General features: G+C 40.9%; 1 protein-coding gene across 2 annotated transcripts in view; it reads right to left on the bottom strand.

Annotated features, from left to right (window-relative positions):
* plxnb3 (plexin B3) overlaps positions 1-21,476 on the bottom strand; it is a 94,305-nt gene that overhangs the window by 15,784 nt on the left and 57,045 nt on the right. For both annotated transcript variants that reach the window (XM_036579494.1, XM_036579495.1), the window contains exons 8-22: positions 20,593-20,701; positions 19,518-19,626; positions 18,603-18,728; positions 17,655-17,771; positions 17,246-17,336; positions 16,972-17,138; positions 15,601-15,752; positions 14,544-14,786; positions 10,912-11,088; positions 9,217-9,376; positions 7,958-8,194; positions 6,203-6,361; positions 5,067-5,215; positions 3,066-3,166; positions 2,703-2,920 (exon numbers count right to left, since the gene is read on the bottom strand). In XM_036579494.1, the coding sequence (XP_036435387.1) occupies positions 2,703-2,920; positions 3,066-3,166; positions 5,067-5,215; positions 6,203-6,361; positions 7,958-8,194; positions 9,217-9,376; positions 10,912-11,088; positions 14,544-14,786; positions 15,601-15,752; positions 16,972-17,138; positions 17,246-17,336; positions 17,655-17,771; positions 18,603-18,728; positions 19,518-19,626; positions 20,593-20,701 (2,315 nt within the window). The remainder of the gene's footprint in view (positions 1-2,702; positions 2,921-3,065; positions 3,167-5,066; positions 5,216-6,202; positions 6,362-7,957; positions 8,195-9,216; positions 9,377-10,911; positions 11,089-14,543; positions 14,787-15,600; positions 15,753-16,971; positions 17,139-17,245; positions 17,337-17,654; positions 17,772-18,602; positions 18,729-19,517; positions 19,627-20,592; positions 20,702-21,476) is intronic.

Raw genomic sequence — 21,476 nt, 5'->3', positions numbered from 1 at the left:
AGACGGACTACAGCAACAATATGAACAAATCTGCCTTATAGTGCCCATATACAACGGTTTACTTGTATTTCAGAGCCCCCATCTGGGTGGGTTTGTGTACCAAATTCATTTTTCATAATTCATTTTCCCAATTTTCTCCCCAATTTACTCATATCCAATTCCACCCACTAGTTATGACTCCCCCAATCACACAATCCCACCATCGCTAGGAGGGCGAGGCTAGCACAGGCTTCCTCCAAGACCTGTGAAGTGCCACCGCATCTTTTCGAACTGCCGTTAACACAACGTCTTGGACAGCTGAATGCGCTCGGAGGAAAGTGCCAACTGGCAGTTCTGTTAGATCAGCTAACAGACGCCTGTGCTGGCTAGCATCGCGCTGGGTGATGGGGGGAGAGGGGGGCCATCCTACCCAATCGGAGAAAGCGAGGCCTACTGTGCTCTCTTGGACTCTCAATGGGGATCAAACTCACAATCTCCTGATGACGGGCCAACGCTTAGACCAGAGGTGTCCAAACTTATTCCCAAAGGGCCAGTGTGGCTGCAGGTTTTCATTTCAACTGATTAAACAAAGAGTCAGGTGAGCTCCAGCTTGTTTGGAATGAAAACCTGCAGCCACACCAGCCCTCTGCAGATAACACTGGACACCCCTGACTTAGGACCACTTGGAAGCCCCCATTTGTATGGGTTTGTGTACCAAAAAAAGTCACAATTCATTTTCACATGATAATTTTCAAACATCTCTATGTCTTAGAATAAACAAGCTGTTGTTCCTATTATGCTTTTAAGACAGACATATATAAATGAACTGGCTGCCCTCTATTGTGCCTCTATTGTGACCCCATGCTCTGCACATTTTTGTGTTTTTCCTACCCTACACACCTGATCCAGCCCACAAGGAGCTTGTTCAGTAGCTAATGAGTTGAATCAGGTGTGCTAGATAAGACAAAGCACAAAAATGTGTATAGTGGGAGTGCTGGAGCTGAGAAACCACTGCAGTAAAAGACTAATGATTTTTACAAACAAGACAAAACAATAATAATACATTTGAAATGGGCTTCTTTGTCTCATGGACTGTTGGGTCTTTCATCTGGAGCGTGGTCTACGACCCTTCGGAGCTAATCAAACCACCAACCCACTTTCTTCTGTGTTTTTAAGTGTCCTTTTGTGTTTTCCTTTCTGCCTGATTGATGAGAGATGTCCAGTCTGTCCAGTCTGGCTCAGTTTTGTATGAAGGCTTGGTGCAATTTCATGAGGCAATTCCCATCAAAAAGGGCCTTGAGTATTGCATCATAAATAAAATACTGCATTTATAAAAACACCAACACAGGACAGAAAGACAAACACTTGGCTCAATATCGGGAATAAATATTTAAAATGGATGAAACACTGAAGCCCGAACTTCACTCTTTTTTGTTTGGGTGTTTGGCGGTCTTATCATCAATAACTCAGTGAGAGCGAGCGGGAGTTAAGTCAGACTTTTCCAAACAAAAACACTCCTGACTTCAAACAGACGCTGCTCCTCATTCAGTGTGATGTGAATACAAAAACTCTGTTTACTTGTTTGGCCGTTGTTTACTTTTTGAGGCAAAATAATGTGTCTCATCATACTGACTACCAAAGCAAGACATTGTCCCTCCAGGAATAAAGCCTTAAACAGCCTCAAAAAAGGCTTAGAACTATGTTTAAAAGGCAATAATACAGTAGCACTGCAAGACTTCCAGCACTACTTAATAATTCACAGCAGAACTCCTGTTATGAATTAAAACCAAATAGCCAAAGGGGGATTCTATGAAGCCAGTCAAATGTCTCGTCTCCAGCTAGCCTTGGACTGACCCCAAAACTGTCACTCTCATAACTACATAACTTGCATATTAGTTTCATATTAACTTGGCTTAGAACTATGTTTATGTTCAAATGATTCATAGTAGTTACTGAACAAGTCTTAAGATTGATAACTAAATATTAATACTACAGTTTAAAGGGTCAAAGATACCCAAATGAGGTTTCACTCATCTAGAGAGGTGCTGCTAAGCAAGCAGAACATAGCCGGTCACCATAGATGCTTGACTGGAGCAGGTCAAGACCAGATTTGGTAGATTTTTCTATAAAAAACGCAATCGGCAAATTGGTATTTTGATTTTGGACGATCTGTGTTGTAACTGCAATGATGTAAATGTCTGAATTCTGCTGCTACACCTGTATCTAAATGTTGTAGCATAATTATACATGGCTCATTGTGCTCAACAGCCAGCTGCCTCTTATAACGTAGCACTTTATTTGATTTATATTGCTTAAATAGGCAACACAATTTTATTTAAGAATTTAAAATGACAGTTTGGCTCATTAAAGAGCAAATAATTTTACTTATGTTGCAACACTGGCTAACAGAAAGTCCGGGAAATGTGCCGGTAAGTTTCATGTGTTCCTTTAGCCCAGTACAAGTTTCTAGTAAAACTAATAAAAAACAGCCACTGGGCAATCTGGCTGTAAAGAAATCGGAATCGGCCCTAGAATATATGTTTGGTGCACCCCTACTGATCACCTCGACATCAGCTGGGCTTCTGAAAAATACATGCAAGTCTATAGTTCAGAGCTAAAACACCTGCCTGCTGAGCAAAACTCAAGACTGAGTCAGATTGCTTTAAAGCCTAAAGCCAAGGGGAGAGAGAAATAGAGAGCGAAAGAGAGAAAGAGAGACATACGCGTGTGAGGAAGAGTCTGTTGTTGAGCAGGTTGTTGAGCTGACCCAGGCCCTGCTCCACTGTCTGTCTGCGAGATTCTGGCAAATCCAGGTTCTGACTCAATGGCGCCCCTCTCTGACCAGGGAAGAAAATGCGCTCTGCATACGTGCGGTAGTCCAAGAATGGAATGCATGGGCCCCCAACATCACTGCTCAAGTCCATCATCTCAGTCATCAGATCTGGGTTTAAAAAAGAAAAGACTGCCATCAGAATGCAAAGGCACTCAGTTAATCCCTGATAAATGAAATCCAGCAGGCCAGAGCTTGTAAGCTTCTGCATGTGTGTGGTAATCAGAGAGAAACCGTAGGAAATACAGAAGCACACCTGTGAACTCCTTCCTGCACTGGTCTCCAACGTTGATCTCCAGGGTTTCCAGCTGAACCAGAACTTTTTTGTAGTCTCTCATTGCCTGTTTACTTTTCCTCCTGCACATAGAGACATCATCATCATCATCATCATCATCATCATTATAGACTGCTTACTTACACACATTTACATAAATAAGCAGACAAACGGCAGACAGTTCCAGTCCTAGAGGGCCACAGTACTGTGTTTACAGCAGGGTTGCCCAAAGAGCCATCAGCAAATGTTTGGTTTGGGTCACCTGAAAGCACCCCTAACACCGCCACCCTCCTTGTCCAATCAAAGACCCAAGATATACACAACGAGCGATTCACAATAGTTCCAGGCTGAGGCCTAGCTGCTGCATATTGCTATGACAGAATCCACAGTTGTAGTCCTCTCATTTAAATACAGCTTTTAAATCACATTTATAGCGATATCGTCAGTGCCTTCATTGTTAAGCGCTCCGTCGTAAAAAGAATCCACAAACCGTATGAATGAGAGCAAGAGACCGGACTGCAGATGGTGGTAAGGTGGAGCTGGACGTCAAATTCTAAAACAAATGTGTCCCAGTGGATAACTAACCTAGTGGGGGCGTTTTGCTCTGTAAATCCAGCACCATCTGAGCAAGATTTTTTTTTTCTTCAGAAAAGTAGTTGATGTCCTGTGAGCCATTTTAAGAACTTTATTTGGTTGCAGATTTCTCAGTGATGCTACTAAACACTGCATGAATGTATTAAATTACATCAGCGGCACTCCTGATTTCATTTAATGAGTAATTGATTAACCAAACCAGATGCTGGATGATGATAACGAATACAAATATTACTGGGTTGCTATGAGGCGAGGCTTGGAAATGATTAAATAAACACACTGACACACACACACACACACACACACACACACACACACACACACACACACTCATTTTCTAAACAGCTTATCCTTCTGGGTCGCGGGGGGAACTGGAGCTTCCCAGTAGGGAATCTCAGCAGTCATTGGGCGGAAGACGGAAGACCCTGGACAGGTAGCCAGTCCATCACAGGGCAGACACACAGACATTCACACCTAGGGGCAATTTGTCCAATTGGCCTGACTGCATGTCTTTGGACAGTGGGTGGAAATCAGAGCACCCAGAAAAAACCCACGCAGACACGGGGAGAACATGCAAACTCTACGCAGAAAGGAAGCTGGTCACCAGGCCGGGGAACTGAACCCAGGCCATGACATACATAAAATTACTATTTATTGTATTAATATTCTTTGTGTTAATATTATTTGTATTAATATAAATGTTTGTCTGAGCAAATAAGCACCTACTGGTGAGGTAAATAGGAAAGTAATTTTCTCAGGTGACTAAAAATGTCACAGTACCGTATACACTCATTGGCTGGAACATGCAGAAACTGTTGCTCTCACTGGACGGTGGCGCAATTAATCGGAATTAATTATTTTATTTGTTTAACAGCCTAAAAACATAGAATATAATGTTATGAAATAGATTTTTTAAAATTATTTATGACCCTCATGCCTCACCACAAAGCACGTGTAGCACATACATAGCTATCAGCCACAAGCTAGGAGAGTAACAAGTAAGGCATTCAAGAGGGGACGTAGAGACCACTGGCGTGATCGTTTTACTGAATTTAAAGGAAAGACAGTGGGCATCCCAGATAAGGAAGCTGTTGTGGTATTTAAAGAATAGAATATTCATTAACACTGATGAATGCAAACAAACCCCAAGTTTCTTCACATATGCTGGCGACATGTGAAACATAAGGCTAATGTTGCTAGCTAGTCAGCTTTTCCACTTTGGACTCCTGATCCACTGCTAAACATTCAATTAAATGTACATTGATGAGTTGAGTTAGGTGTGTTGGAGCAGGGACAGCAATGAATTCTACAGTGCTGGGCTACCTGAAGGCCCCTGTATTCATATATACAGAACACATGAATGTGTGTATGATTGAAGTGTTACCACACCTGTACATGAGAATGATGACGAGGACGATGAGAACGACCACCGCAGCTCCGGCCGCCAGGCCCACCTGAGCCTCCAGGGGCATGGTGGAGTGATTGCCGCTGTCATACTGCACTGTTCCCAGATTAAACTCCAGCCTTCCCATCACCACCTGAGAGACAGACACAAGACCACACTGGCTTATATTCAATGAAATAAAATGAAATGGTTACGGATACGCTGCCTGATGGATGAGATATTGCTTTGACATAAGTTTTTTTTTTTTTCTTAACTTCATGGTGGAGCTGTACACTCTCAAAAAGATGGTTCTTCAAGTGTTCTTTAGTAAGGAAAATGGTAGAACCAAAAGTATAGAACCATAAACCTTCAAAGAACCCTTTGCATGATTAACAGGTTTTTTGCATCATGAAAGGGTTCTTCAGATTGATGGAAAATGTGCATGAATGTGCTACAGACGGTTCTATATAGGGTTCTATTTAGCACCCAGAATTGTTCTTCTATTGTTACAAGCTTGAAATCGTAAAAACAGAAGAACCATCAAAGAAAAGGTTCAACACAGAACCATCTACAGCACATTCTCCATCAACCTGAAGAACCCTTTCATGATGCAAAAAACCTGTTAATCATGCAAAGGGTTTTTGAGAGTTGAGTGTTAGAGTTTTCTTTACTATATATATATACATATATACATATGTATGTATATATATATACATATATATATATATACACACACATATATACACACACACACACACACACACACACACACACACACACACAGTTCATTGTATATATATCAAAGTTCATAAAATATTTCATGTTCCGGCTTCCACCCTGTTCTTCAGTGGTCAGGACCCCCAGGGGCCCTCACAGAGCAGGTATTATTTGGGTGGTGGATCATTCTCAGCACTGAGAATGATCAGAGACTCAGAGACTGAATTATGATTTTTTTTTTTAATCTGTGGTATTCCCCTTTAAAAGTAAAACTCTGTATATAACGTATGCTGTAAGTTAAGGCACAGCTTTTGTGATCTGAAAACTGCACTTTTTCATATTTCAGTAAAATATGAGCACTTTTTAACATATTTCAGTTGTAAAAATACAACTAATCTTTCAGCCCTAGATCGAAAGCACTCACCTTTAAGCTGGGCAGCTCTTCAAGGTCCACGCTGAGTGGCTGCTCTTCAGGTGGTTCACAGTACAGGTGAGTATCATCCAGAGTCTTCACATCACACTCTTTATCTCCCAGCCAAGCCACAACCTCATCCTTGCTCATAGCCTGAGTCAGATACTTTCCCTGCATGAGACGTACATAAAAAATACATCACCCTCACACTCTGCATTCTGCTGCATTTCACACCCAAAATAATCACTTATAATTTGATCCTAAGCTGCACTACAAACACAAACACTCAATATTCAATACAGTACAGCAGATTCATATCAACCTGGATATCAAAATACATGAAAATAGTTGAACATCACATCACATTCAGACTCTCAGCCTGAACATCACCGCAAAGTACGTCAGTCGAGTTTAAAGACGCTTTCTGTTTTCTCACTACAAACACAAACACAGCACCCCATAAATTAGATCTGCTGTCATTTTGATTTCATAACTTCCCCTTAAACACAAACTGCTGTTTGAAATGCGCTGCTCCCTCGTGTGCTTTTATAGTGCCTGTACAGTGATAATACAGCCATATAGCTCTACACGAGCAATCAAAGCCAGCTCATTCACTTAACATCACTCACATTAATATTTATGATTAAGTTAAATATTGATATGTGCAAAATTAACATTTTTTTCACCTCAAACTTCGACCAAGTGGTTGGAAGTAAGAAGAAACTATTTCTTTTGGGATTTGGTGGTTAGAAAGACTGAGAAACACTTTGAACTACTGATGTTATCATCCTTTCATCAGCATGATCCATCAGCAGGTCAATCAAACAGTAGGGGCTCCATGGTCAGCTTTCTATAACCCTTGTGTGATGTTCAGGTCTGTGGGACCTGTTTTTAATGTTTATCAAAAGAAGAAATGATGCAATTTATTATTATTTCAACCTCAGGTTCTTGGTCTTTGCTCATTTTTTGAAAGAACATATAAAATAACACATTTATATTACACATGTGGTGTTGGGTGAACCCACAGGGAACAAAAGTGTGGAGGTGCTGTGTCCTTCACTCTGTTCTCCTCCTACATGGCCTGCTGTTAGTGTGTGTGTGTGTGTTTGTATATGTGTGTGTGTGTGAGGGTGGACAACATGGACAGGCTGCTGACTGGCTACAGCTGCTAAAGGAGAACCCTATGCTGGACACTTGTGATATTTTAAACATCTGGTATTTTTTACATAAATTGTTGTGGCTGTATTGATTTAAAAAATAATAATGTGGTGGGTCCAGCAGACCACTGAGTAACAAACACATCAACACCACACAAGGGTTAAATATGCTCACATGCATAGTTTGACGACAAATGGCAGGATTCCTAGACAGGGATTAAGACTAATCTTAGACTAAACTGCAGCGCCAATGGTGAATCACCAGTGAAAATCATTTTATTCCAGGCTTAGGCTTAATGTATGTCTATGAAACCGGCCTGAAATGTGTGAGAGGCAGCAACAATAAACAAGCTGTACTACTGAAAGGTTGTTTACACAAAAACGGCGTATTTTTTATCTATTTTAATGTCATTTTTACAATCCGACAAAAGATGGATGGGGAAACCGGGGAACTTAAACAGCCACTTTAGAAATGAGAAATGGATGTAAATGGAATAAGAGCCACAGTGATAATTGCTAAGGTAATGTAATGATTCCAGTCCATTTGCTATGACCTCTTAACGCCTTCTGAATGTGAAAATACCTTCTTACATGTTTAAATCAGCCTCACCTCGACAGCGAGGACTCCCCCGGGTTTGAAGCGGATCGGGGACTCGGGGTGCTCGCGGTTCAGTGGGTATAGCTCTGGGTTTGGGTGGTATGTGAACGGCGTCCCCTTGATACTCTCAAAGTCCACATGCACGTTATCCATCTCAAACCACACTCTGACCACACGGCCATCCTTTGGAACCGGTGGACTCTGACAACTCATCTGCTCCGAGCTGATGCTAACACAAAGATCCTTTCTCTGAGAGAGAAAGAGAGAGCAGAGAGAGTGAAAAGGAAGGGGAGAGAGATAAAATTGGCAAATAAATTTATAAATAAGAGACAGAGAAATGGAGAGGGGAGAGAGAGAGAGAGAGAGAGAGAGAGAGAGAGAGAAGAGAAAGCAGAGAAAAGAGAGGGATAGAAAGAAAAAAGAGAAATAAGAGACAAGGGGTAAAGAAAGAAAGAAGGAAAAGGAGAAAAGAGATAGAAAAGGGCAATAAAGTAAGAGGTAAGAGAGAGTGAAGAGTGAAAAAGAGGGAGAGAAAGAGTGAGAAATCAATGAATAAATGAATGAATGAATCAATAAATGAATAGGAGAGAGAAATGGAGGGGGAGAGAGAAAGAGATTTAAAGAAAGAGAACAGGAGAGAGAAAAGGATGGAAACAGAAATTGAGAGAGGCAGAGCGAAAAGAGAAGAAAGAAAAAAGTAGAGTAAGAGACAGAAGAGGGAGAGAGAGAGAGAACAAGAGAGAGAGAGAGAGAGAAGAGAAAGAAAGCAGAGAAAAGAGAGGGACAAAGAGAAAAGAGAGAAATAGAGACATAGAAGGGGCAGAGAAAGAGATGGAGATGGAGGTAGAGAAAGAAAGAAAAGACAGATCCAAAAAGAAAGAGAAATGGAGGAGATAGAGAAAGAGAAGACAGAAACAAGAGAGAGGAAAGATGGAGATAGCAATTTAAAGAAGCAGAGCAAAAAGAGAGAAGTAAAGAAAGAGTAAAAGGTAGGAGAGGGAGGGAGAAAGAGAGAGAGGAAAAATAAGAACAGAAGACAGAGAAGTAGAGGGTGACAGAGACAGAAAAGGAGATAGAGACATAGAGAGAGTTGAAATCAACTGTTTACAATACTGTAGATGTAGAAAAACATGCCCTGTAATTATGAATTATGATGCATCAGCAGCTGTAAATGAGCAGCGGTTGCTTCATTAGCTTCACTCTGAGTTTAAACCAGGCTGGCGGCTTATTTTAACTCTGGGCATTCCAGGCATTCATGAAAATCAATGTACCGTTGCCATGGTGCTGTTGGGGAGAACATTCCGGGCTGCGACGTGACTGTATCTCCGCTTCCTGACCAGGACATTTCCCGTCATCTCATAGAGGATGGACATCATCGGCTGCTGGACTACATCGAGGTTATGTCCGGTTACTGTTATATTCCGTCCACCCCTGCAAAAAGTGTAACACTGTAATAAGTACCTCCAATATTACCTACAGCAAAAACTGACTACATGTGTCCAACAGTCCTTTATAGAGCTGTAAAGGACTGGAATTCCCTCCCGGTCTCACTGCTTAAAAGTGAGGGTAAAATAATGTTTAAAAAACACTATGTAAGAAACTTAAGGATCTGTTAGGGAGATAGATCCTTGCCAGTTGGAATAATACTATGGTGGAGTTTCATGATGGGCAGGGATGTAGATTCTTACCAGAATAGAGTGGGAAAAGGTCTTTGTGAGATACACCAAGGCCCAATCCCATTTCTTCATTTTACCCCTACCCCCTGTTTTCAAGTGTCACCTTGGCCCTTGGAACTGAGTTACAACGAATAGTGGTTGAAATCTTCCCCTATGAAATGGGACCCTCAAATAAAAAGAGCATTACTTCATTGACAGGCTACTAGCGCTGCTCTGTAGGCGACCCTGCCAGTCTGAAGGAGGGTAAAGTTCAGCAGCCTCACTGCTCGGCTTTAGTTAAATTAGGGCATCATATGCCTTCAAAGAGGGGGGATGCGATGATTTTTTATTATCGCCCACCCCTAATTCTTCAGTGATATGAAGCTGAAGTCAGTTATTCGCCAGCTTCTTGTTCGAATTTTCCCGTTCCACCTTAAATGGAGCAGCAGCTACATTCAGGCGCATTCTGTCGGTAATGCTATACTATTTAAGGTGGAATGGGAAATTTAGCTAGCTAGCTACTGAAACATCAGCATACTGCTAGTGATTTTCTATGCTTGTTATGAAGAAAAGAACCATAATACATTGAAACAACATTAAACTAAGATAGTACAGTGGTTATAACCATTTTTAACGGAGAAAATTCTCACATTTGTGGGTTTCTTTTCTCATAACACTCTGTTTGGAGTGAGCCTCTTTGGAGGGCCATGTAGCCCTAACACTTCACCCTACCCCTCTATCTTAACAAAAATCAGGACACCCTACCCCTAGACGTAAACACGCAAAAGAGAGGGCTAAGGGCTAAAAGGTAACCTAAGGGCAAGGGGTGAAATGGAACTGGGCCCAAACGACCTTTTCTTTTAGTGTAATTTTTGTGTTTTCAATCATCTTTTTACTGTTATTTTATGTTTTAAACTGTTCTACTGTTATCTTCCATTTTTCATGTGTTTTGTTTTCTCTCATTTTCTTTTCGTTTTTCTTTTATTTTTACTCGTGTTTTGTACGACTTATTATTTTGTAATGTAGAGTGTGTCTACTGGACCCCAGGAAGAACAGTGGCTATTGCGATAGCAGCTAATGGGGATCCTAAAAATCAACAAATAAACAAATATGTATCATTACAATCATGTCTGCCCATTTTATTTTTGTACAATGTTCATGAGCACAAGAACCAAAAAAGAACTGAAAAGAAAAACAGAGCAGCAATTACTACAGTAATGAAAGTCAGTCGGTAACTCTCCAATTAAAATTCTCTGCAAAATTTTAATGACATTCTATTGAAAAGTTTAATACTTCATAAACGAAGCGTACCCATAGAAGCTCTCTGCGGGAGCTGCGCCAGTGATGACTGGGTCCTCCAGATAGTGAAACACTACATTATGCACAGTCCTCTCTGCTCTTCCAAACAGCACTCTGACAGACACTCCTGCAGTCTGGTTTGAGTGGCTGGTGCGGCAGACCAGCTGAGTGTCACTCACGCCATCCATTCTGTGAATTTTAAAGGAAAAAAAACATCCAATAAGCTGATGATTCTATTATTTAAAGCAGTGTTTTTAAACCGTTTTTTGTGCATATAAATTAATCTTGTACACGGTTCCTTGTAGATAGCCAGAGAGCTTTGGCAAACATTCTTCCTTCTTCATTTTACAGTCCTCAAAAGCTTCTGCTGTCAGTGTTGAAACCACGAGAGCAATCAGAGCTTCAGGTCCTCAAATTATTGACTACGGCTGTAAGCACGCAGAGCTCTGTCTATTAATCTGAAGTGAAAAACAACAATAATGTATAACAATGAGGGTCAGATATCTTCAAATCTCTCCCTCAGGGTAGTATAATGTAATAACAGGCACACAGCAAATCGTTGATATCGAGACAAAACATTTCATATTGAATGGACTAATAGAAATGGCCTATAGTTACTAGTAATAATACTAGTACTAAGCTAATGTGACAAGAACAAAATACATACAAAATGGTCTAAATGGTTAACTCTTCTTGGACAGCTTTTCTGACAATATGGATTGGTATTTGTGTCAAATGTGTTACTGTAGTGCAGAGTTACAGTGTAGTGGGTAACACCTCTGCCCTCTATGCTGTAGACTGGGGTTCAATTTCCCACCTGCGTGAGCACCCTACACTATACCAATAAGAGTCCTTGGGCAAGACTCCTAACACTACCTTCATCTACCTGTGTAAAATGACCAAATTGTAAGCCGCTCTGGATAAGAGCATCTGGCAAATGCCATAAATGTAAATTTAGTTCATGATTTTCCATTGAAAATACAGGCTCTCTCAGTAAATCCAGGAAAAAAGCGAAGCTGGGGGGCTTGAAGCTTGTAGCTTACAGCTACAGAACATACCTGCGTTAACATAGCTTACTTATTTGAGACATTTGGACTGTACAGTAAGCCGTTAGCTATAATAGATTATGACAGTGACAAATTTATATTCCAAATGTATCTAATAAACTGTTAAATATTGTATAGAGCTGTTCTACACTTACAACATGTGCATACAACTTCACAAAAAGATTATTTTTGAATGTACAGTGGAAACAATTTGTGGAATCGACTCTTGTTTTCTGTCGCTTTGAATCAGAATCAGAGTTGACTCGTAAGTTGCTGTTTGCCTGTGTAGTGGTTTATGCTGTAGCTGGAGATGAAGACCTTAACCTATGGAAAGACTTTAGCCAGCTGACATGCAACAAAAATGCTCTTTACATACTATTTACGTTCTGAATGATGACAGCTGGGAATCATTTTTCAGTCTGAGAACTGTTGTAACAATACTCTGTCAGTCATCTATCCAAAAGGGCTGTGTAAATTCACTATCACAATGCAGCAGACAGCACAGACTACCTTGGTCAATGAAAAGAAAGAAAGCTCTGCTGTCCTCATTAGCACTACAAGCTTCTGTTTAGCGAGAAAACCTACACAGCACCACAAAGGTTCATTCCAGCTCACTGAAGCATAGAGGATTAAACCTCAAATCTGAGCAGGTAACTCGACGTTTTTGTGTGTGGACCAGTTAGCTTAAGCTACATTTGCTCCACTATCCTCATTAGCCCCGGAAGCTAACGTTAGCTTAGTCAGAGGGCCAAAACAGCATCAGGCACCACCAGCAATTCTGCTGCACTGATGCAAGTTCAGAGGATGAAGACCATCTAACCTGTTCTGCTGAGCTTAGGCTGCTTTGTTTTCTGATTATTAAAGTTACAGTGGGAGCTTTGTTCTTATATGCTTAGTAGGACTGGAAGTTGATACCAAAAACAATTGATTCCTTGATTCCAGGTGTTCGGGAATCGAGAGTTGACTCCAAAGCTTTGGGTTCAATTCTACAGAGCGGCGTTCAAGGTTGCCTTCACCCACTCCTGCCTAGACAGCATGTCTAGAAAATACATCCTTGCACATGTAGTCCAGTTGTATTTTACTTTAGATGAAGTTGAAAGCAAAGCAAATGCACTTCAAATAGGCAAAAACCAGAACCTCTACCCACCTGAATAGGTGACAGAGGAGAATCAGTAATAACTTAGGGAGCCCTGTTAGTCAGCTAAGTAAATTTATCAAGTGTTAGCTCTCCAAATTTCCTCGCTAGGGTCAAATATAATTACTACTGTACTCTTTTTTTTTTACAGATTTTATTTTTTTACAGATTTCCTTCTCTGTCTTGGTTTTAGGAATCGAGATTGTGTGGAATCAACTCTTGGAATCAACTTTGTTGTTTTCTGTCACTTTGAATCAGAATCAGAGTTAACTCCAAAAATGTTTGAATCGAACAGGAAGCAGGGTAGTGGGGGGAGGGGAGGTGGGAGAAACGACAAAGGCACGGTGGCATTTACAATTTGCATAATTGTGCATTTACAGTTCTCATTGAAAACTGAAGTTCTTAAGGTTAAGGGATGCTCCTGCATCATTTTAGTAGTTTTTTGGTTATAACAATAACACACATTTAACAATTTGTAATTCAACACAGATCAACCACAGACTGCCCTCTGGCAGCAACGGTACAGCTTTAAAGAAGGTGCCAAAGGCACTTTCAGGTTTCTAAAGAATTAAAAAGGAGAAATTTGTGATTGGCACAAACTTTACACTATACTGTTTCGGAGTTCTACACCAATTTAAGGGTTCTTCCCTTCCATCATGTAGAAGCTATTTTAACTAAAATTTACAATTCTCTTTTGTTAATTTGATTCCCTAAAGAACTATTTACTAAATATCTTATTAGGACAGCTAAGGTGGTTATTCTACATCCCACAAAGAATCCGTTCAGGTACCTTTATTCTTAAGAGCATAATCAATGAAGTCAACAATGACGTCACACAGACATAAGTTTGAATGATAATGGCAGCAAAGGGAGAAGAAACATGGAAGGCATAATAGTTAAATTAATTAATTAACCCTTTTCAATTCTAAATTCAATTAATCTCTTCTCAATTAATCTTGAGCCAAAAAAAGTGTCAATTTCAGTCATTTTTACTTTTCTCCATTAATGTCACTTGCTATTGTTACATTTGATATGCTAAGAACATGAAAGCTCAAGGATTTTTATTTAATTTGTGTCACAAACTGCCATTGTACACCTCACGCTAAAGTCGCCTTTTACTGTCACCTAGTGAACTATGTTTTGAATGCGTGCACAATATGTGAGTTGCTCAGAAACATCCAACAACAAAGGTAGCATGGAGTTTCTTTCACACAGGGATAGGGAACACAACAGTACCAGTTCCACATGCTGATCCATTTTACTGACCGAAGTGGACAAGCACCCACACTTTCATGGAAGATTTTAGGAGTTAAAGGAGACAAAAGCTCTGAAAGGTTTGAAGGTGACGTTATATTTGAGGGAGTTAAGCAAAAAATACTAGTTGATAAGTTAACTGATCATTAAAATAGTCTCAGCACCAGACTGCACTCTTAATGAGTGGAAAGTGAGCTGGTAGTACTTACATGTGGCAAGGCTGGGAGCCCACAAATGCCCGCAGGTCAGTACTCTGTCCAGTGAGGAGCTGAGATCCGTGCACAGTGAGCCTGGTGCCCCCAGCCATGGGGCCTTTGCTCGGAACGATGCGAGTCAACTGCGGGTCCTGGTAGGTGAAGGTCTGAGGAGACTGACCCAGTTCTGAGTGACCCACGGCCACCACGACAGGACCAGCTGCCACCTGCATGGTCGGCTGGAGTTCACACACGATCCTGAGACACAAACGGTGGGTGAGTTTGCGTAGCATCATCATCTCCTACTGTCGTGTCCTGCATATTTATACCTACTTTATACTAGGAATATGCATTTAAACTAATTTTGATATCTCAGTATCCTTAGAAGTTTGTGAATGGATATCCAGTTAACTACAGAGAAGGAAAAAACAACAATAAAAAAGAAAAAACATCAGATTAGCACTGATGGTGCTGGTGTTGCACAAAATTTTAGCACAGAGGGACACATTTCTAAATATATGTTTTATTATTCAAAAATAACTGAGGGAAATCGGTAGATTTTCTTTTTGGATGAGAGAAATGACAGAGACTGCTTTAGACAAGCTAATGAGCTGAAATTACAGCTAACAGGTGACACTGGATGCTGACTGAAACTCGTCGTCTTCTACAGATGTTTTCTCCTTCTCCATGGACGCTGTGCCAAAACTTAGTTTTGTCAGAGAAATATCTTAACTGTTTCTAGAACCGAACATCAGCGTGGCTTATTCATCGATAAAAGTGTCCTTAACAATATGCCCTTTGCAACGTGCCTACATTAAAGCACTTGCGTTTCAGAGTACACATATTTACTCACAAATTTTAAATATAAAATACAAAATTGCCATTTGACTGAAATGTTAGTCAAAATGTTACCCAAATTTCAGTATTCGAATACTGGCACCTTGAAAGGTTCACATACCCATGGACATTCCTAGTCTGTACAGCAATTACTACTGATGATTATAAATCAGTCACTAAAATGACAGGTGAGTAGGTACTGTCTGTGGTGGTTGTACACCGTAAGGAGTCGTACTGGGTGGATATACGGTAGGCCTCGGGCAGCGGCCTGCAGGCAACTCCTGCCACAGTCACTCCAGCCTGGATGTCCTGATAACGCTGGCCCAGGTTAGAACCCAGAATCGTCAGCAGAATCCCCCCCTCCAAAGGACCTGTCAGTGGGTGGACCTGAAAACAACACACGTACACATGAAAATACATAAGAAAAGCACAAAATCTACGACAGATTGGCAACAACTGAAAAAAGCATGTGAGTGTATGTAAGCGCATGTGCTTGAGTGCAGTGGGGGTGTATGAGTAATTACTCAGGTCTAAGGTGCTGTAGGTTTCCCTGGTCTTGGAAACCCACTCTCCTGCATATTTTACAGTTTTTCTGCTTTAACACAACAACTTTAACTCAGTGAGGGGTTATAAATGTGGAGCAGGTACAAGGATGAAGCTGGCTTTTCGTTCAAACTTTCCATTCCACATTAAATAGAGCAGCTGTTATAGTCTGGCACCTGTACAGGCGCCTGAATGTAACTGCTATACCATTTAAGGTGGAAAAGAAGTTTCAAATAAGAACTTCAGCTCTGTCAAATTTCTCAAGTCGTCTGTCTCATACGTGCGTCCCATACACTCGCCCACGGCCGTCAAACACTGCTGGAATGTGAAAAACACTACAGTCACTCATGCTTCAGTACCAGCTGCACCACAGTTTGTTTCACGTACAAGGCCCCAACTGCAGCCTCGTCTGATGCAGCTAAAGCTGGGGATACACTACATGACCTTTAGCCCCGATTCTCAGTCTGGCTGAGTCTGAGTTAGTCAGCTCTTGTCTGCAGATTTTTGGGTCAGTCGGAGTCGAAAGTTGGAGAGAGAATCAAGTATTGTGTGAGGGGCGCAGACTTGTGTTTCAAACCAGTCAGAGTTTATCAAACAGGTTTGATTTTTTTTCAACCCGACTCTGAGCGAAATCTAGTGTAAACTGATCAATGACTCAGTCTGAATGGACTCCTGCAACAGCCAATGAGAGCTGAGCGCGTGAAAGAAAAAAAATACAGCAAGTAAACAAAGAAAAATGGCAAAAAGTCTCACGTGTGGAGCGAAGCTTTTTAAAGAACTGAGTTTAAGGCACGAGTTCCATTCGGTTCATCAACAGCTTAAAAGCTGAGTAGTGTGGGATCCCTAATATTTCAGTCGCCCAAAAAAGTCTGCAAATAACACAGTCTGACTGTGTGAGATGCCCAGTCTTATTATAATCTGTTAGGACTTTAAAAGTCGTGTACTGTACCCAAGGCTTTACTCGAGTCAGGTGGCTACTACCATGTGCAGTTTAGTGGTTCTCATTCATAGTAAGTGGCAGGAGACTGACAGATTTGTGTATGTATGAGTGATAACAGTGTACCTCTGTGATGAGTGGTGGTGGGCAGGTGTCTACAGCAGCACTGGGGCAGGACTGGTTGAACACACAGCCTGGAGTGTCCCCCCCACACCACACGCAGCCATACTCCTCCGACACAGCCCGGCACTGACTGCAGTCCGACTGTCCAATGGAGCAGTTATACAGCTTCACTGTTTATATATAAACATACAAATGGGATAAGAACATCACAAACGCATTGAGAGCTGTAGTGAGTTATTAGATAGAGATGGAAAGCCGTGTAGGTCAGGGTGCTTACAGCGCAGGTGTGGAGCTGAGTCTATACGCTGAGCACCTCTCTGCAGGTAAATCGGAGCCAAATACTCCAGCTGCTTCACTGTGTATGTAAACTGCACACAAACAGACACAAAAAGCTCATCTCACCTCCAAAGTACAAACAAGTATATAATTAACCTGCTAATGATGAGGGAAAAAACAGCTATTTCTGCTTTTTATTCGGCCGCAGGATTTTTTTTCCAATGTTTTTTTTAAAACTCAATTTAATACATATTTAAATTGCTCTGATTAAAATCACTAGTTAATCATCGAGCCATTGAAAGCTGCTGAAAGTATGCTAGAGCTGGAAAATTATAAAACTGTGGTGACTCCTCAGGCTAGGTTCTGTATCCCTGGTCACAACTGAAAGGTGTATTTAACGATGGAATTACCTTGTGGGCTGCACACTTGAACACGCGTGAGCCCGTCTCTATGCTCCGGTCCAGAGTGGCAGGTAACATCAGCTCCTGACCTTCAATCACCACCACACACTTATAGTCTTTCTCATCCTGCACAAACACATACACACCTCATGATCCGATTACAAGTGCTTTCTAGCTTCCTACGTCAATATGAATAACTAACTGCCCCAGTGTCTTCGCAGGCACCATTTTTACCAGAGGAGGTTCTGTTATGTAATTGGTGTGAGCCGCTACACTATAAGACACACTATAAGACAATAACAACACATCTAAACAAGGCTTCTATTATTTAGGGAGTTCCAGTTACAGAAGGCCATTCACTAGGGTGATATACCATCTACCGATATATAAATATTAGCAGTATATTTGATTATATAGTTCCATGATGTAATACCCATAAAATAACCATCTTCCTGTTGCCCAGCTGTTTCTTTTTAGCGTTAGAATCATATTTTGTGCTATTTATTCATGACTGTTTTGAAAGAACAGTTTAAATCCATGAAAATTAAATAAATAGTAAGCCTCTTTTCTGGAAATCTGATTTGATCTGGTTAACATTCACCTTGGTGTAATTTCAAGACAAGAAATGTTATTAATGCTAACTAACAATGCTAATAAAATCTCATTCCATTATATCGTGAAAGATTTGGAAAAGATCATAATGTTGAATTTTATCTACAGTTATTAGTGTCAGACTGTAAAATATATGCACATTGGAAACTCACACTTGCATCATCACAGATCTCATCAATAATCACTTAAATTCCAGCTCAAATAGTGTTTTAGACACTAACGCGTAATGGCCTTTTCAGTTGAGTGTCCTGGAGATTAGGACACTACAGAAGTTGACTTGAGAGGTGGCATTGACACCACTGATAAATGAAAAGACGAAAAGAACAAAGAGAACAGCTGTCTGACCTTAAATATGTCCAGGTTCTTGCCCTGTAGTGACAGCTGTGTGTCAAACCCAACTGGAATCAATGGAGAACTTTCCAGAGCCCACACACACGGACACGAGTCTGCACCACGGGGCTCTCTCTGCTCCTGATACACACACACACACACATACACACAACACACACAACACACACACACACAACACACAACACACACACACACAACACACACACACCACACACAACACACACAACACAACACACACAACACACACACACACAACACACACACACACAACACACACAACACAACACACACAACACACACAACACACACAACACACACACACCACAAGGCAGGAAAGACTTAAGTGTTTATCCCTCAGAGAAATTGAAATGAAATGATGCTGTTTAATTGTCCATTAAATGTCGTGGGTGTACAAACACAAAGGCAAAGGAAACAGGGAGAGAACAAAAACAAAAAAAAAAGAAAAAGAAAGGAAGGAAGGAAGAAAGAATAAGAGAAAAACAGAGAGAGAGCGAGAGAGAGAGAGACAATGAAAAAAAGTGACTGAGTGAGTGAACGAGTGAGTGAGAAACCAAGATTGAGAGAGGGTGTGGCCGAGAGGGAGAGAAAGTGAGTGAGCGACTAAGTGAGTGATGGAGTGAGTGAGTGAACGAGAAAGTGAAAAACAGTGAAAAAGAGGGAGAGAAAGAGAGAGAGGGAGAAAGAGAGAGGAAGAGAGAGAAAGTGAATGAGAGGGAGAGCAACTGAGTGAGCAAGAGAGTTAGTGAGTGAATGAGTGAGTGAGAAAGAGAGAGTGAGAGAAAAAGAGGGAGAGCGACTGAGAGAACAAGTGAGTGAGAAACAGAGAGAGAATGTGACCGAGAGGGAGAGCAACTGAGCGACTGAGTGAACGAGTGGGTGTGTGCTTACTCTGCTGTTGAAGATCATGTGCTGTTGGGGGCAGGTGTGATTATGAGTGCAGAGTTCATCTCCGGCACACCAGTGACACGGCCACACACTGCTCACACACGCCATACACCTGCCGTGACAAAGATACCCAAACACAGAGACATCTGTCACACACCTGCAGCGGGAGATCCCGTTTACACACTCGCCAACCACCTGCAGCACCAGCTCTCCAATTACACACTCAAACATTCACAATGACCGGGTTCAATAACTGCTAGAGTTACGTTTAATCTTTAGAGCTAAATCTGATACCATTCAGCTTCAGCACATCACCCAACACAGCCAACACAGCCGACACAGAGGGGGGTGTTTCTGTATGTTCTTAAATAGTCTTCTTTCACATGAGTGTGATTTCTGCTTAACAGTCCAAAATAATTCAAATTTCATAAATATCTTTTACCAGAGATGTGAGTCAAAGTTCAGTCTCAAGTCTCTGGGGTGCAAGAGCGAGTCAAGTCTCAAGTCTTTAGTGGAGCATTTTAGCTTAGTTTCATTACAAGCTGCAGGCACTGCATTGTACAAAAGTAAACCTGTACAAAAAACTGCTAGGTTCTAAGTAGGGTTCTGTTATTGTTGTGATGTCAAGCTTGTAACAATAGCAGAACCCTTTTTGGTACTACACAGAACCATATACAACACTTTCTTTATCAATCTGAAGAACCATTTCACCATGAAAAGAACCACTTAAGCATGAATTTGCAGTGGTTCTAAATAGAACCATTGCCTTTACTAAACAAACTTTGAAGAACCATCTTTCTTAAGTGTGCAGTATAATATGTAATGAACCTGGTGCAGCTGCAAGCTAGAGGAGAGCATTGTCGTAGCAAAATGTAACGTTGGAAACAAAAGGTTTTATTCATTTCTTGCATTAAGGTTGGTGATCCTAATTTAATGGGTTTTGTTTATGTTTTTCATGAGTTTTAAGTCTCAAGTCTGAGTTGAGCAGTGAGTCAGTTAAGTGACTCAAGTCTCCAATTCTGGGCGTTAGACTGTATATGGACTGATGTTATGTGCATTTGTGTGTGTGTGTGCTTACGGTGAGGTGGCATTGAGTCTGCCCACAGCGTGGCAGTCATAGAAGGTGATGTTGGTGTGAGATATAGTCACTTCTCCAAACATCAGCGCCAACCTTACAGTCATATGATCTAGAGGAAAGAGAATATCTTACAGTCAGAACAGACTTCAAAAGCATCAACAGAACAAAATAAATAACTACAACCACTATGGCTGCACACAGTCAGACTACTGGCTTGTAAAATGCTCATATAAAATAATTTTATTGTATGCTGTGCGCATCCTGAATGATGTGCGATGCACCAGATGGGTTTGTGTGAGCATTTAGATGTATAAAGGAATTCATGTGTGCCAAAAAATTGTAAAAAAAAATTGTCACAATAATGCAGGCCAATATTTAAATCCCAATAAACATCAGTAAAATCACAACATGATATTTTGTGCATATCACGCTGCACTAACGACCATCAGCTTTCACTACTACTTAGTTTTGTCCGCGGTTTTTAGTTCATTTTTCTTTAATACAACCATCATGCTTGCTGTATCTACTTGGATGGAGCCAAATGAGCTCTCCCATTGGTTAGGACTTAGAAAAATCCAAGATGTGTCACTGATTGTGAATACCAGCTGCACCACTGCAAAAAATGGTATCTTGTCAAGTAAAATTGTCTTAAATATAGTCAAGAAATGTAATATCTGTCCTGTTGAGACTGTTGTAAGATTAATTTAAAATTATTTATCTTATTTCTAGACATTTAGTACTTGTTTTAAGTGACTTTATCAAGTAAAATCATCTCACTACATTGGCAGATAACTGTGCTTGTTTTAAGAAATGAGCTTGAAACCAGCAAAATTTGTCCGCCAGTACAGTGAGATAATTCTACTTAATAAAATGACCTAAAACAA

This window comes from Colossoma macropomum, unplaced genomic scaffold, assembly GCF_904425465.1.
Source record: "Colossoma macropomum unplaced genomic scaffold, Colossoma_macropomum, whole genome shotgun sequence".
Taxonomy (NCBI): Eukaryota; Metazoa; Chordata; class Actinopteri; order Characiformes; family Serrasalmidae; genus Colossoma; species Colossoma macropomum.
Note: the sequence above shows the minus strand (reverse complement) of the source record. Positions and strands in the feature narration are given on the sequence as shown.